Here is a 17,330-nt window from a genome sequence, read left to right on the forward strand (position 1 = left end):
AACCCGGGCTATTTAGGCTTGCAGCTGACTCTGGACTACTGATGGAATTGACTGTTCAAGTTCTTGTCAATATGTCTTTTCTCCAGCCTTATTTTCTACCCAGTCTCATAGTGCACTGTCTATGCACCTGATGACCTGCGGGTTACACTGACTTTGGTTGCACTTTCCAGTTTTCCACTAGAACAGGAGATTGCCCTGCAGGATACTCACTTTGTCAAACATGAAGACTTTATTCATCTTGCCACTGAGTGAGTGTATGACTCTTGTGATCTCCATGTTGGCAGCTTGGATAGTCTTACACAAGTGATCAGTGTTAGCACTTGCATCAAACTGCAAATTCACAAAAACAGTGGTAACAGGACGAAGCTCTGATAAATATTCCAATGGCTGGTTATCATCAATCTGGAAAACAAACCAAGCTGTATTAACTTTGTGAGGAACTTTAACTTAGAAGAAGAGAAGTGTGTCAAAAGGCTACAACAAATATATGTAGATTTGTATCCACTTGGGCACTTTTTGTTGCCTTTATTGATCACAAAACAGATTTTGGTATTATGCTTATACATTTGATTTCAGAAATGTTAAAGATAGAATTAAAAATATTTTCAAAAATCTGCAATGGGTGGGACTTCCTTTGAAATAGGAGGAGCTAGAAGCACAAAATCTTGTGGTGAAAATACTGATTTCCCCAGTTTAAATAACTAGATCGGTTATATCTCAGGATTGGTTCTGTCAGAGCCTCAGTTAGTTCAACAGATAAATGCAATCAGAGAACTAGAGGGCTCAAAGGGCCCCTGAGTAATTGAGTTCAGACCCCTTTGGGAGATCACTTTGTTCTTAACCTTTGGAGATGAAAGTGCTTAATTCCTAAATTTAGTGTTAATTCATTGCATCAAGAAAGCACTTGATACTAGAATTAACAGTTAATCATGACCTTAAATAGAGCTGAACTCTGTATATGCAGTGAAGTGATATCTTCCATATTATCTCCCGAGATGGAAAGTTAATCGGAAAAAATAATCTTCATTGAGACTGAAAATCTAATTTACTTAAGTTTAAGTTGGAGGGGAAAAATTTTTAACAGTTAAATCAATGTTAAACTGCTAGTCAAGTTTAAGTTGGTGATAACATGAAAGCCTCGCCAGAAAAATTAGAAAAATCCCACCATTATTTCACTCCTTTCGCCTCATCCCTTGTTTTAAGCTTTGGATATACATCGGGGGTAGAATCCTATCCACCCCACCAAACCCCTTCTCTTGCTTCCCTTTTCATCTTCTTCCCTTTCCGCTTTTAACTTGCTGATTTCCAAGTGGAGCACAGCAACAGTCCCAGGAAGTCAAAATGCAGTTACTTGCAACAGATGAGACACCTGTTTGTGGCTGTCCAAAGTAAAATCTGCCATTCCTTGTTTGTATAGCTTTCATATTTTGTTTGTAAATGCTGCAAGAGTAAAGAAGGTTTTGTGCTGCCATTGGATAATATTTCTGCACACAATGGAACATGAAACAATCCTCATTTCCTATATATTAAAAAAATCCGTACTTCATGTATTCGCCACAATATTTTCTCTTTTTACTTGTTTGAAGAATTGAAGACTGTGTCCCTCACTGTTTTGCACAGATGTTAGATGGGTCTAACACCTGAGAAATTCTTAGTGATTGATCACTATCCACATTGTTTCAGCTTTTTTTACTGTGTCAGTTTTCAACCACTAATCCATATCTGATAATACATGAACTGAAAAAAAAATAATTTAAAACATAAAACAATTATAAAGAGAAGAGATGTAGAGAAGACCTGGAAGAACTTGCTCATTGAATACTGCTTAGTGGACTAACTGAGGTGCCTGCTTATATACACTGATCAGCCACAACATTAAAACCATCTGCCTGATATCATGTAGGTCCCCTCGTGCTGCCGAAACAGCTCTGAGGCATGGACTTCACAAGACCTCTGAATGTGTCCTGTGGTATCTGGCACCAAGACATTAGCATCCTGTAAGTTCTGCAAGCTGCGAGGTGGGGCCTCCATGGATTGGATCTGGTGTTCCAGCACACCCCATAGATGCTCAGTCAGACTGAGTTATGGGGAATTTGGAGTCCAAGGTAACACCTTGAACTCTTTGTCATGTTCTTCAAACCATTCCTGAACAATTTTTGCAGTGTATCACGGTGCATTATCCTGCTGGAAGAGGCCACTGCCATCAGGGAACACCATTGCCATTAAGGGGTGCATGTGGTCTCCAACAATCTCTTGGTAGGTGGTATGTGTAAAGGTAACCTCCACATGAATGCCAGGTCCAAGGTATCCCAGCAGAACATTGCCCAGAGCAGAACACTGCCTCTGCCAGCTTCTCTTCTTCCAATAGTGCATCCTGCTGCCATCTCTCCCCCGGGTAAACAATACACACACACTTGGCCATCCACCTGATCTAAAAGAAAACGTGATTCATCAGATCAGGCAACTTTTTCCCCATTGCTCCATGGTTCAGTTCTGGTGCTCATGTCCCCACTGTGGGCACTTTTGGCAGTGGACAGGGATCATCATGGGCACTCTGACTGGTCTGCAGCTACACAGCCCCAAACACACCAAACTTTATTGCACTGTCTATTCTGACACCTTTCTATCCTGGCCAGCATTGAGGTTTTCAGCACTTTGGGCTAGCCTTCATTCCTCACATGCATCAATGAGTCTTGGGTCCTCGTGTCCCTGACACCAGTTCATCAATTGTCCTTTCCTTGCACCATTTTTGGTAGATATTAACCACTGCACACTGGGAACATCCCATAAAACTTGCCATTTTGGAGATGCTCTGACTCTAGCCATCACCATTTGAGCTTTGTCAAAGTCACTCAGATCTTTTTGTTTGTCCGTATTTCCTGCTTCCAACACATGAAATTGAAGAACTAACTTGGTGCCTAATATATCCCACCACTTGATAGGTGCCATTGTATCAATATAATCAATGCTATTCACTTCACCTGTCAGTGGCTTTAATGTTGTGGCTGATCAGTGTATACACCAGTACCAGCATGACTAGCATTTGAATGTTCTTCACAAAGTGGAGGAGAGTGAAAGCTGAGTTTGTGAGGGGCATGCTGCCAATCATGCATGCTATAATAATGTGTTTGCAACACATTCTGTAGGGAGGGACTCCACACCATTTCCCAAAATATCAAAATGGCGGAAGAGGGCTTTTCTTGAGGTGAAATAACAAAGAAAACCTGTTCCACCGCTTATTATAATGTTCAATTAATTTCACAACTTTTGACTCCTATCTTATCTTACACTGTTGATGTATGTGTCTTTTTCTGCCATTATTCTTTTTCTTTTCTTTTTAACATACAGTGGTGCCTCGCTTAATGAGCGCACTGCAGAACGACGAAATCGCATAGCGATGAGGTATTTGTGATTGGGGGAACAGCTGATCAGCGGTTCCAAAATGGCCACCGGAAGCCCCCAAATGGCCACGCGCAGCATTTTCGCGCCCTGCCCTCGCTTACCGAGGGTGCGAAAATGGCTGCCGGACCCTGGAAACATCGCTGAACTGTGAGTTTTTTGCCCATTTGGAACGCATTAAACAATGTTTAATGTGTTCCACTGGGCTTCCCCGTTCCGTACAGCGATGTTTTCACATAGCGAGGGTTAATCCGTTCCGGATTAACCCTCGCTATGCGAGGCACCACTGTATCCCTAAATGTCCTGGTTTGTAACCCTGGTGGTACACATAGTCCAGACTGTACTGCTTCAAGAGGGCAGAAGTTTCAATCTACGCTTAGTCTTGCCTACACATATGGTGTATTGGTACATTGCCCTGGAAAACGTTTAGTACATGTACATGTGGTATGGACAGCAGGAGCCTCCTTTTGAGAAGAACCACCTCAAAATGGCAGTAACTGTTCTATAAGCCTTCTTACCAAAATCTGCCACTTTTGCTTAACAAACCTTTTGGTCTTTAGGTAGTTTATTACAAGCTACTCTTCAGAGCAATATGCTATCCTAAGCCCTACTTCAGTAAAATATAAACTTTCTGCATACGGTAGCACAGGGATTGGCCTACTCACAGGTTTGTGGGGGTGGGGGAATCAATCTTGTCATAAGTTTGAAAAACTGGTCTAGTCACAAGTTAGAGATAGTTTAGTATCAGTATCTCTAAATTACATTATCTCTAAGTTACAGATATGTAAGAGAATGACTCATTTGCCTAACAGAAATCTGAAATAGGAGCAACTACACCAATTTTTATTTAATTATTAGATTCACATAAGGAAGAAACATGCAAGATATACACATACTTTCATATTTTAAAAATGCATGGTGAGTGTTTCCTGTCTGGAACATGTTGTGTTACAGTAAATCAGAAAACTATTAACAATCAAGCTGAACTACCTTCCTCAAAATGTTCTTCATCACATATTTTCGCAAGTGATTCTCCAGTTCTTCATCTGGAGCCAACAGAGACGCGTATCTGAAGATACCTAAAATATGAGAAAATTCCAGTGAGGAAAGAAAAAGGTAATGAAGAAAGCACAAGAGTGAAGTCTCCTTTAAGGTACTTTGATCTAGTTACTTATCTATCAATCCTACTTGTGCATTCTTGCATTCTCTGTGTTGTTCATATGCCAACAGGATGGAGTACTGACAGAAATTGCTAGCTAATTATTCCCACTTTAAATGCTGTGAAAGAGAAAGGGAAGATAGGAGTTGGCTGAAGTTTCTTGCACTGATTACAATTATGAGCAATATCAGAAAGAGATATTGTTGTGAGTTTTTTTTTTTTTACAACACTCCCTGGAATTTTTATGTATGTTCCAGTATTCAAGAAAGGAAACAGATTGAACCCTGTCAACTATCACCTGATAAGTTTGCTAAATATTACCAGCAAACTATATGTACACTATTTGTTAGGGAAATTAGAGGACTGGTTACAAGCAGAACATATCCCTGCAGATTCAGACCTGGAAGGTCAAGTTTGGACCAGGGCCTTATTTTTCATAATCTAACTCATAAATGTTCCTCACCCAGAGGTGGCTCCCTGTTTTCAGTTTCAAGTCTGCATTCAACTTCATCCCACGAGACAAACTCTGGGCCAAATTAAATGTCAGGCCACTAACATTGACAGGCAACTCCTTTTGCTAATGTGGCATTTACATGAAAATACTTGTCTACAGGTCCTATGCAGTCAAGCCGGGGTCCTGTCCAAATTGATTCAATTGTTCAGTGGAGTGAAACAGTGCTGCATTTTAGCTCCTACATTGTTCAATTTTTACATCAATGGTATAGTTGAAAATCTAACAAATCCTGATTTTCACCCTCCTAGATTGTCTACCCGCTCTCTCTCAATTCTTTTATATGCCGACAATCTAGTTGTGTTGACTTAAAATGACCTATAAGGGCTCTCTCTTCTTATTGTAACAAAGAGCAGCTAACTATTAACTACTTAAAAACGAAGGTGTTGGTTGATGGCAGAAGAAGAATCAAGCACAAATGTATTCGCGAAGGCTTTCATGGCCGGGATCTAATGGTTGTTGTGGGTTTTTCGGGCTCTTTGGCCGTGTTCTGTAGGTTGTTCTTCCTGACGTTTCGCCAGTCTCTGTGGCCGGCATCTTCAGAGGACAGCAACCTGTGCTCTGGTGTAGTTGGCTTGGGGGTGCCAGTATTTGGCACTCCCAAATACTGGCACAAATGGTCCATCAACGGGAATCCCATAGAGCAGGTGTCAAGTTATAAATACAGTTTTTAGGTACAGTCTTTCATTCCTCTGGATCCTGGATCTCCCACATAAAGCATGTAGCAATAAATGCACAAAAAGGTGCTTCTGCATTAATTAATTTTTTTACAATAAAGGGGGACAGCAAGTTCCATCAGTGATCCAAGTGTTTAAGGCTAAAGTAATCGCACAGATGCTCTATGGTTCCCAATTATTTGCATATTCCAATCTGCACCCCCTTGAGTTTGTCTAGGCCAAATTTCTGAGAGCTATACTGGCAGTGCCTCCTTGTGCCCATAATGCAGCTCTACGCCTAGAGGCAGGTTTAGTCTCCATCAGAGTGTGTGCCAAGGTTTACATGTTCAAGCACTGGCTAAAGCTTACCTTCTTCCAACAAGGTTTTGCACCATTGACTCATCCCTTGTTTTTGTTCAATTTAGTAAGTGGAATAGCACTACAGCAATACATGAACCTAACATGGATATCCCCTTATATCTGAAATAGTGCTGCATCACTGAGGGGAATATTCAAAAAATATGAGAGGGGGAAAATATGGGAGAGGGTTTCTTCACTGTCCTTTCTAATATCACAACACACTGCATACATCATAGAGTTGTCACCAAACAGAATTCTGCCCATTGCTTTACTTGCGTGTAAACTAAGTAACCACACAGACTGCAGAATGGGATAATCAGGAATGCTCCTTGTCATTTTGTCAAAAGCTTTGCTGAAGTCAAGAAATACTACTTCTAAAGAATTTCCACTGTCTACCAAGAAGGCTACATGATGTAAAAATAGATAACATTACTCAGGCAGGATTTGTTTTTGACAAATCCATGTTGGCTTCTAGTTATTGCTGCGCTATTTTCAGAACAGTTGCAGACTGATTGCTTTATCATCTGCTTCAGGATTTTCCCCAGGATTGATTCAGCTGAACTGTTGTTCTTGGGTTCCTCTTTTTTGGCCTTTTTTGAAGCCCTCCTTCAGTCATCTGGCACTCACCCATCCATAATTTCAAGAAAATAAGAGACCATGGTTTTCAGGTTTAACATTTTTAAATGCAGGAAAGAGTGAAACTTACATTATGGATGTTTGATAAAAGGGTTTTATACCAGGGAACTGGTTATTCCTTTTGTTAACAAGGCATAAGGCAAGAAACAAATCCACAGAAGTGTGAGAGAGACAGCCCAGTCTCATGAGCCTCCCTTAACACAAAAATCCAGCCTTTTCTGTAGTAAGAAAACGTCATCTGTAGTTACAAACAGAAGTTAAAAGGGGTAATCTCCAGGATGCAAGCGCCCCTGCTCCTGTGTCTGTAATAACAATTCTTAAAAATAAAACAAACAGCAGAGTTTGAACTAAAAACAGTTTGGCTCCCCAAAGATTAAGACCACACTTGTGTGTCATATACAGTAGGTATGTGTCACCTTGGGCTTGTTTCTTACCCAGCTCCCTAAGCAGCTGAGAACACAAGGTTTAAAGCAGCTCCTTCACCTTAACCAATGTTTCTTTTTTATTATTATTCAGGGTTTTTTAAAAATTCTTTTTGATTGGGATAGGGTTATGGGGAAGGGAATTTAGGGCTGGTGGACAGTTTTGTGATGTTACAGTAGCTAAACAGAATTTTAGTTAACCAGAATTTTAAATCTGGAAAAGTTAGACATCATCATCCACTTGGAAGCAAATTCTTACAGCAGACCACCACCCCATTACAGTGCAATAGGCTCATTAAAATAACTACATGCATTCAGCTTTTTCAGGAATTTAGGGATGGCCAGAGAAATGCACTGATGTCAGAAGTGTGGTTGGCTGCTGTGGTTCTGCACACACTTCCTCTGAGCATTCAGGCAACAGGTGAAGGGTGCAATAGGAATTGTTACTAACTCATGCATCTAAAACTTTGACCACACTTTTAAAGTCCATAAAATGCTTTGCAGATTACTGTTTTCATCTATACAACAACTCTGTAAAGTAAATCACTCTTCTTTTATAGTTGGGATGACAGCGAAATACACCTCTTTATCTATTAAACCATATTGGCCCTCATTGGCAAATGACAAATGTAACAGATTTCTAATAACAATATTATGAGGTGTGGGGAATATTAGGATATTAGCATAACTGAATGAAACTAATCTATGAATGAGACACCACTCTAGTTGTGCAAGAATGTTTGAGAAGGCTCAAAACTGGGTAAATAATGTATGGAAAGATTATGAAGTGCCAGTAGCACACAAGCTCAGTGGTTTCTAGAAACCTAAGTGTAGCCAAAGAACTTACCAGTCTTGCCACTGATAAGATTTTGATCCAGGTGCTCTGCACATCTTACAAGTAACTCTGCAGTAGAAAATCCAGGTAGATTCTTAATATATCTAACCTGAAAGTGAAAAGAATTAACACCAATTCAGAAAAAGCTGCCTTTTATTCTTGCTTTGGGAACTGTCAATTTTTTTTCCTCCAATGACATGGCAAGCATATTTTCTATATAATAAATGTCCCCTCCACCAGATCTCAGCTTGTTCAGAGTGGGCATTTTTCTCCTCTCTTGTCATCCAATGCTGGGAAAACGTTAATCAAAATCATGTTGCTTAGTGCAGTAAATTGTGTTAAAGTAGGCCCATCGAATCTATGGGTGTTTGGTAATGTTTAGCATAGTAAGTCATGGTTAGAATAGGCCCATTTGAATCAATGGAACTTACACAGCAGTGATTCAATGGGCCTCCTCTAACATGAAATGAGAGTATTTTAGCCAGTATCTTTAGAACTTGGAATATTAAAGCAAAGCAAAAGAGCGTGCTGCTTATATACCACCCCATAGCGCTTCAAGCACTCTCTGGGCGGTTTACAAGTTAATTATGCAGGCTACACATTGGCCCCCCCCCCCCAGCGAGCTGGATACTCATTTTACCGACCTCGGAAGGATGGAAGGCTGATTCAACCTTAACCAGAGTTAACCAGTAATGGGAAGGTAATGGCGTTCCGTGTCTGATTGTGCTGGCCACGTGACCACGGAAGATTGTCTTCAGACAAATGCTAGCTCTATGGGATGGAAATGGAGATGAGCACCACCCCCTAGAGTCAGACACGACTGGACAAATTGTCAAGGGGAACATTTACCTTTAAAGAAACTCTGAATGATGATCATTGATGATCAATGATCAGTCAGATTAAAATTTAATTTGTCAGTTTTTGTTTCAACAGAAAATGGGAGTAATTCAACATTTTATGCTAGTTGAACACTATCAAAGTTAGTCACTCTTATCTCCACTGCAAATATACTATTTCCTGTTTGCTGCCAGAAAGTACATGCGTTTGTACTCTGTAAAGCACACCCATCCAAAAGAGACACCCATACTTCTCTAACAGAAGACTGGCTTTGTACAGAACCACTGATTTCTTAGATCACTTTCAAATGCAATTCTTTAATAAAACACCATCGAATCTATCCCTATAAGCAGAATAAAAGTTTTCAGGGGGGCCCTTACTCTGCTGCACAGCTACAGAGGTCAGAAGCAACCACACTCATCATCTTCTTGATTTACAGAACTAAAAACGACTCGCTTCCAGTCTCCCATTGATAATTTTGAGGCTAACTACATGCTGTTGCAGCACGGCAGGGAGGAGCTGTGATGTGCTCTTAAAAATAGTGACCAGAGCACAGCAACCTATCCCCCCCCCCCCGGAACATTCCTACTCACACCTTTCTCGCCCCTGTCAAGAGTTTTCTACTTTTCTATCTGTGATTGCTGGATCTGATACAAAGCAAGCCTTCCTCTTTCAATCTGTCAATATTGTGAAATGGCTTAATAAGTGGCAGAGAGCAGGGGAAGTGAAAAAAAATGACTATATGTAGTAGACGATTGTAAAAAATTTGTTAAAACTTTCATCTGCCCAGAGTTATATCCACCACCTGATCTGCCTGTGGGCAGACTCTTTAAAGAGTAAAGTGTATTAGATAAGTGTACTAGGCTGCTGCTAGGCTTTCAACTTGACATTTAAGAGAAGTGTATTAAGTTTATGTATTAGGTATACACATGCCTAATACACATACTTCATATATTTAAATATTTTTTCACTTCCTCAGCCCCCTCCATGCTGAAGAAGTGTTACATTTCCCAATATCCTGAAGTGGCTCTCTTCTTTAATCACTTAGCCAGTTTAATTTCAATAAACTGCTGATTTTAGGCAGACAATACTGTACTCATCTTTCTTGGGATCCCCAAGAGTTGCAGTCCAGGAACACCTGGGTTACCCAAGATTGGCACAACCACTGCTCTAAGACCACTGATTGGCTGCAACTTTGGCCAGAAAGATGGCAGTCCCAATGTAAGCACATGAAAATGAGTTGCACAACACAATGTCTGCCACTGTCCCAAAAATGCACTTCTGTCCTTCTCTACAATTTATGGAATCTGAGTGCTGCAGAACTAGGACCAATGTCAACCTAACTGACAAAAATGTAGACCTCCCAGCACAGAATCACCTGAAACTACTTGTGGAGTATCAATCATAGGTATGTGCAGGGCTTTTCTGCTTACAATCAGCAAGAAGATGCAGCGCCTTATGATAGGTACTACATCAAGTGATCTATTTCTAAATAGAGTGGTCTATTAGGCCAGATAGGCAGGGTATAAATCAAATAAATAAATAAAAAATAAGTTGAAAAAATGGTATTGGCCAAAATCCTGTTGCTAAGTATAAATGGAATGGGTGTATTTGAACTGTGACTTACTATGCTAAAGTAAGTCGCATTTAGAGTACGACCATTTGATCAATTGAACCTATAGAGACATTAACTCATCAAATCCCCATTGGTTCAATGAGCCTTATCTAGTGCTGACTACTAAATGAAGCAACAGGGTTTTGACCACTGAATGTCCTCTGGAGTGGTTGAAGTGGGTTTTTTGGGTTCTTTGGCCATTTTCTGAAGGTTGTTCTTCCTAACATTTTGCCAGTCTCTGTGGCCGGCATCTTCAGAGGACAGGAGACAGAACACTGTCTGTGCTCTTGTGCAGTTTGTTTGGGAGTTGAGTATTTATAGCTGTGGGATCAGCTTTTGTCCTTTTCAGGAGATGGGTGATTATGGTGATCGGTGTGCTTTTGTTGTGGATGTATTGTTGTGATAAGGATGAGAGATTATGTGTCACTACGATTGATGGGTGTTGTTAGCTGATCTTTTGTGTGTAGTGATGACCAGTCCTTTTGGCTGGGTAGAGTTTGTTGACCTTTTGCAGGCTGTATGTTTCAGAGCTGGGAGCCAAGCTTTGTTGAGTTTTAAACTTTCTTCTTTTTTGTTGAAGCTCTGCTGGTGTTTGTGGATTTCAATGGCTTCCCTGTGCAGTCTAACGTACTGATTGCTGGTGTTGTCCAGTATTTCAGTATTTTGAAATAGAATTTCATGTCCAGCTTGTTTTAGAGCATGTTCAGCTACTGCTGATTTTTCCAGTTGTTTTAGTCCACAGTGTCTCTCATGTTCTTTGATTCTGGTGTGGATGCTTCGTTTTGTGGTTCCAATATATACCTGGCCACAACTGCAAGTTATCTGGTATACTCCTGCAGTGGTGAGGGGGGGGGCTTCTGTCCTTTGCTGACTGTAACATTTGTTGTATTTTTCTGGTGGGCTTGAATACTGTTTGTAGGTTGTGTTTTTTCAAAAGTTTCCCCATGCGGTCCGTGACCCTTTTGATGTATGGCAGAATTACTTTATTCCTGTTTTTCCTCTTCAGTTTGGTGTTGTTTTCTTGCTTTAATGGTTCTTTTGATTTCATTCTTGGAGTAGCCATTCACCTGTAGGGCCCAATTCAGATGGTTGAGTTTGGTGCTGAGAAATTGAGCTTCACAGTTCCAATTTGCATGGTCTACCAGTGTTTTGATTATGCCTCTTTTTCGTCATGGGTGGTGTTGGATGTTTTTTGTGTAGGTACCGGTCTCTGTGTGTGGGTTTTCTGCAGACCTTGTGTCCCAATAGGAGGTCAGTTTTGCATATGACCATGACATCTAAGAACGGGAGTTGGCCCTCTATTTCTTTTTACATGGTGAATTGTATATTTGGGTGGATGCTGTTGAGATGGTTTAGAAATTCTTCCAGTTTCTCTGGAGTGTTATCAGAGTAAGGTAATCACAGTTTTTTAAGCTGTTTTTGTACATGTGTACGTGGAATGATTCCACAATCAGTGTGTTAAAAAAATGGATTACTTCTCCTTTGAAAAGTAATAAATATTATTCCAGTGTATCTTCTAATAAATATTAACTTTCTTCTTTTTCTAAATCTGGATGCTTTGCTCCACTAGTAGTTATGCTATTCTGTTTCTCAATTCAGAGTTTAAATTAACAGTGGCTGTAACAAGAACGTGTATGGGTTCAAGGATTTATATCTGATGGATACATGAAACAAATAGGTTGGTGTCGCGTTCTCACCTGCCCCTTGGTTATTTCATCAAACAAAGGCAGCTGTTGATTACATCATTGTTATTCAGTATTGCAGAGAGGTCCAGTCAACATGTCATTTAATAACCAAGTAGAAATTGTTTATTTTTACAAGAAATAAAATTCAGTTAGTGTCATTAACTCTCAACTAAAACAACATACCTTTTAATTCTCTACCGCCTTCCCAAACTCTCTCTCAATGCCAAACTAAACTCAAATTGCCTTCCTCCTCTTCTGATCTCCCTCCTTTTTCTTCTCTGTCCTTAACTCTGCCCCCCACCAACTCCCATTGGTGCATGCAAATATCAATATGAATATTAATGAGCAGGGTGAACGCTAAAGTTGGTATGCTTTATTTTGGTGGAAGATGCCACAGTAAGCTCTAGGCCTTAAGCATATTATCAACTGTGGGTCCTGATGGCAATTTTTAGAGTACTGTATTTTTGATTGTATTTTAATTGTTTTATATTTATATCTTTTATTACATTTAAATTGTTGTAAGCCGCCCAGAGGCCTTTGGGTAGTGTGGGCAGCATATAAGTTAAATACTGTACATAAATAGATACCGTAAGTATTAGACACCATTTCATGGGATCACATCATTGATCCTTTTAGCCTAGTTGTGTCTATAGCTGCTTGTGGCTCTAGTGGTCCTTCTCTTAAACTAAAGTTTGAACCTGGAACCTTCTGCTTGCGGGCAAATGCTCTATCAAATGGATTTGGAAGGAGTCATCAAATCTTAAAAGAACAAGGTTACAGTTGACACGCAACACATTGACAGGAGAATTTTCCACAAGCTACCCCACTATTTGTAGTACAAAATCCCTCCCCCCACATTACTTAGTGTAGAATAATGAATTTTTCAGGAAGAATAAATGAAGTAAAATGGAGATTTCTTATCTCTTACAGAGGTTTCTCTGTAAGGATTTCAAAGTTTGTGGAGGAATTTTAAGAGAAATCAAGGACTATTGTTAAGACTTGCTTCTATTCAGTCTGCATTTAGAGAATAAAGGCAACTTTATGGTAAGTTTTCTAAAACCCAGCCAAATCTGTTCCTGGTCAGAGCACAGTAAGAAGCACAAGCCAGCCACCACCATGACTTATAATCCAGGACCCAATTCAGTGTAAGCTGAATTCCATGTAGTCGATGCCAACAACAACATGCAGTGGAGCAGATACCCACCTTAACAGCTCTTTCACCTGGAATCTTTTCCACTACAATTAGTTTTCGGTCACAGAGCTCCCAGCAATTTGGTGACAGGATGATTTCACTAGCTTTTGCTAAATTTTGGGCCAACCGAACTTCGTCCACTGCCCGACCAATAACTAGGAAATGCTGATGTATGTGATCTCCAACAACAACCTTTGAAATGTGGCCAGCAGATACTCCTGGCAAAATATGCAAAATCTTTGTTGAGCTTTAACATGCCATATAAGAGTATTTTAATTATTTAAAAAGCTATTTCTTAAATATCCCTTCTGGAACAAGAAGGTTCAGAGGAACTAAAGAATCCATCTCTTATATGCTAACAATTTCCACCTTACACAGGGCTGTAGCATACCCTCCAAATTTCTATCAGTAGTGCTATGTTTTTCCCCCCAAAATGCTGTCAGAGAGCAAACATCACACTTCAGTTGACCTGATTTTTGGAGAGTGTGTTTACCTTTCCTCCTCCCCTTAACATTATACTATGCATTATTTAGTGCTCTGAAAATACATCCCAAGCACTGTGATTCAGCAAGTTGCACAACATACCTCTATAGCTATAAAACCCTTTAGATTACTATACACTTGACTTGCTTGCTCTTCCTCTCTATCTCCACCCCCACCCCAAAATTTTGGAGCATCATTTGAAGTTTTTAGTTCAGGGTGACTGATAAGAGATGGAACATGCAGGAACTAGAGTTAAAAAAAAGCAAAGGAAGACTCTCTTCAGTGAAAATATTTCTTGAAAAAGTGAACTGCATACATAGGGGAAATGTATATTTTGCATCTATTTCATGGATATTATGCACAGTTTGTATTTACTCACTGATCAAAGACTCTGCTGGTTTTAGGATCAGAGTAGTGACCTCTTCATGTGGTTCAACCTATTCAGAGCCAGGAAACTGGAAGCCAAAGCTGATGTTTCAAAAGATGTGTCACATGATGATGTAAGCATCAAGCAAGTATAAGCCAATTAAGATATGGATTTATCGAGCAATGCTTCATAAGGCAAAACAGGATCGAGACCACCTGGGACATTATTGCTGGTCTCAGAAGTAGTAATACTACCTAACATGCATCAACATCACTTTTGACGGGCGTGCTGCCCCTGTGAGTGAGACAAAGGGTCAAGAATCGACCCATGGCCCTCCTCCTGGGTGGGTGGGGCTTTACAATGATGTAGGGGGTTGTTGAGGCCACCAGGGGCCTATAGAAGGGGTTCATAGACACCGGGGTCCCCCATGACCAGAGCGCAGCCTCAGGATTGGCCCCCGAAGTGATGTGTCACCTTGCGGTCCTGTGGGCCAATGGGGGGAGGTTGGAGGGGTTTGTCTAGAAAAGGGGTGGCCGTAGATCATGCCTTGGCATGCCCCCAGGCCACCTGGGGCTGAAACTCCACAGCGGTTGCCGAAACACCACAGCTATGGTTTTGGGGGCCTTCTGTGCATGCTTGCAGCTCTTTGCAGAGACGGGTGCGACTTGGAGAAGATGGAGGACAAGGAAAACCAGCTCGCTGGTACCCAGGGCCCCCCAAAGGCGGAAAGCCAAAAGGACCTGGACGCCAATACCCCAGCCAACCCCAGAAAGTGGTGCAAGAGTATAGATTCTGACAATGTTAACATGCCATTTGTATCACTACAATGCCTGGAAGAACCTGAAAGATGGCATAATATGGAAGCTTCCTTTCATATAAAGAAATCTTGTGAAACACCGGTATGTAATTATTTGTGGAAGGGTGGCACCAGATGGCTGCTATATATGATAACTCTGTGTATATGTTTGTTAAAATCCCTCTTTGATTTTTCAGCAACCATCCCATTTACAAGTAAGTGGAACTCCCCTGAAAAAAGGAAGCAGGTGTCAGCATAATTTGTTGTATTTGTGGGTAAGTGAGGAAAGACAACACAATAATGCAAAGGGATTGGGAAAAATGTTTAAACACCTGAGGAGGCCTTTTGCTTCCCAGGGAAAACAAAATTATGGGCATTATTTTGATTCCCAGGGAAAACTGTAGATGCAAAACACAATTATACAAAGAGTCTGGAAAAATATATATTTTTTGCATTATTTTGCTTCCCATGGAAAACTATAAAAAGTGGGGGCTTCTCTAGAAGATCACCACATATTCCCTCTTCTGCCATCAACCTGTTGCTGAGAAGTGCTTCCTGACGGCACATGTAAGTATCTTACTGCCTAGCTGCTTCAAATGTGAGATTTTATTTCAGTGTAATATAGCTTGTATTCCTTTGCTTGTAATCATGCCTTGATCAGAGGTTTGGATTGTCTGGTCCTTTAGGACTCTTCCAACCTTACTCTTTAATGCTTGGGTTCTCTGTTATAGGCATGATTGCTCTTACTCTCTCCTCTCTTTTATAGAAAATGGTCACCAAAGCCCAGATCCATAAGTCTTCTAATTCTGAGCAAACAGGTAAGAGCTTATCTCTTTTAAAGACCTTGTAATGTTATGTTTAGAATTAGAAAAAAGCATGTAACTACTGGGGCTTGTTCCTTAAAATAAAGGGGAATGTGTAACTTTGGGTTTGCTCCCTTGTAGACAGTCAACCCGTAGAATTCACACTGAATTTTGCTAACTGTGAAAAAAATTATTTTGATAGGTTTTTAAACACGTTTCAGACAAGCAGGATAGCTCGCCCTGTGAAACAGTTGTGCAGCAGCCAGGGATTGTTAGGGATAAATGACAGTGGCTGATCTGCACAAAGCTGTTAAGAAAAACTCAAAAGGTGGTTTATGACAAAAGAATGATTACGGAAGATTTAAAAACCCTTCCTTATGGCTACTGAAATGAATACAAGGTGGTTCCATCCTTTTTTAGCCATTCTAGCAGGGCCTAGTGGCTGTGAAAAACCTTTTTTATTAAAAAAACATGTTGGACAACGCTCGCAGTGTATTTTCTAATATGCCTGAAAATATTATTTGTTGTTATAACTGTTGGCAACCTGTATGTAAAAATCTCCTGTGTAAATATCCCTTTATTTGTTTTGTAGAAGGACTGCCGGATAAATTTGATGTTGATATTCTATTACCCACCACTAAAATAAACTTCTTGATTGTAGATGATTTGATGCTGTGCGCCTCTGATAATAAGGAAGTGGAAAAGTTATCTACATGATATGTGCATCACAGGAACGTCAGTGTTTTTTTTTAATTACTCAGAACATTTTCTGCAAGGGAAAAAGTGCCTGCAGCATTAGTCTAAATGTCAAGTGTATGGTCCTATTTAAAAATCCCAGGGATAAACTGCAAATTGTCACTGTATCCCACCAGATCTATCCACGAAACGTCCATTTCTTCATGGAGGGTTTTGCAGATGCTACAAGAGTCTCCCACAGTTATCTATTGGTGGATTTGAACACCAATACTCCTGAATCGTACAGACTGAGAACAGGGCTTTCACTCCTGACTAGCCTGTGGTTTATACAATATAAAAGGCTTCTTCTTGCAACAAAAGATGGCTGCTTTGATACCTATTTTCACTCGTAGTTCCTGTCCCACCTCAGTGTCACGAACACCATAGTCTTCTTGTATTTTGAAACTACAAATTATGGCCAGAGTGATGATGTGATTTATCTCACGACGCTCCACCTTCCAGAGTGCCAATAATGCATCCCCTGGGGAGAACATACAGGGGAAAAAAGAAGTATATGATCAAGGCAAATATGTTTACCAACATCTAATCTGTCACAAATGCTCTGTTCACAAAGAGGGAATGTAAATCACTCATATTGCCACATTATTATAGTGACTTACAATGACTTCCCACACTCTGTTGCTATCTGTACCTCTTGATTGCTGCTAGATACAATTATCTTAATGCATAAAACTCTTAACAAATAACTGCAGGTGCCCTTGGAGGCTCAGGTGCACAATCATTTTGAAGGTGGCTACTATTGTGTGCATGTCCTCAGATCATGGCCAACATGTTATGAAGGTTGTACTACTCTCTTTCCTGTTTGTGACATTGAGTTA

The 17,330-nt window shown here is 40.3% G+C and overlaps 1 protein-coding gene across 1 annotated transcript in view; it reads right to left on the reverse strand.

Moving 5' to 3' along the window:
* ADCY10 (adenylate cyclase 10) overlaps positions 1 to 17,330 on the reverse strand; it is a 119,351-nt gene that overhangs the window by 90,879 nt on the left and 11,142 nt on the right. Inside the window, exons 4-8 of the mRNA XM_078393076.1 lie at positions 16,829 to 16,972; positions 13,320 to 13,525; positions 7,991 to 8,087; positions 4,390 to 4,478; positions 211 to 402 (exon numbers count right to left, since the gene is read on the reverse strand). Coding sequence (XP_078249202.1) covers positions 211 to 402; positions 4,390 to 4,478; positions 7,991 to 8,087; positions 13,320 to 13,525; positions 16,829 to 16,972 — 728 coding nt within the window. The remainder of the gene's footprint in view (positions 1 to 210; positions 403 to 4,389; positions 4,479 to 7,990; positions 8,088 to 13,319; positions 13,526 to 16,828; positions 16,973 to 17,330) is intronic.

This window comes from Pogona vitticeps, chromosome 4 (assembly GCF_051106095.1).
Source record: "Pogona vitticeps strain Pit_001003342236 chromosome 4, PviZW2.1, whole genome shotgun sequence".
Taxonomy (NCBI): domain Eukaryota; kingdom Metazoa; phylum Chordata; class Lepidosauria; order Squamata; family Agamidae; genus Pogona; species Pogona vitticeps.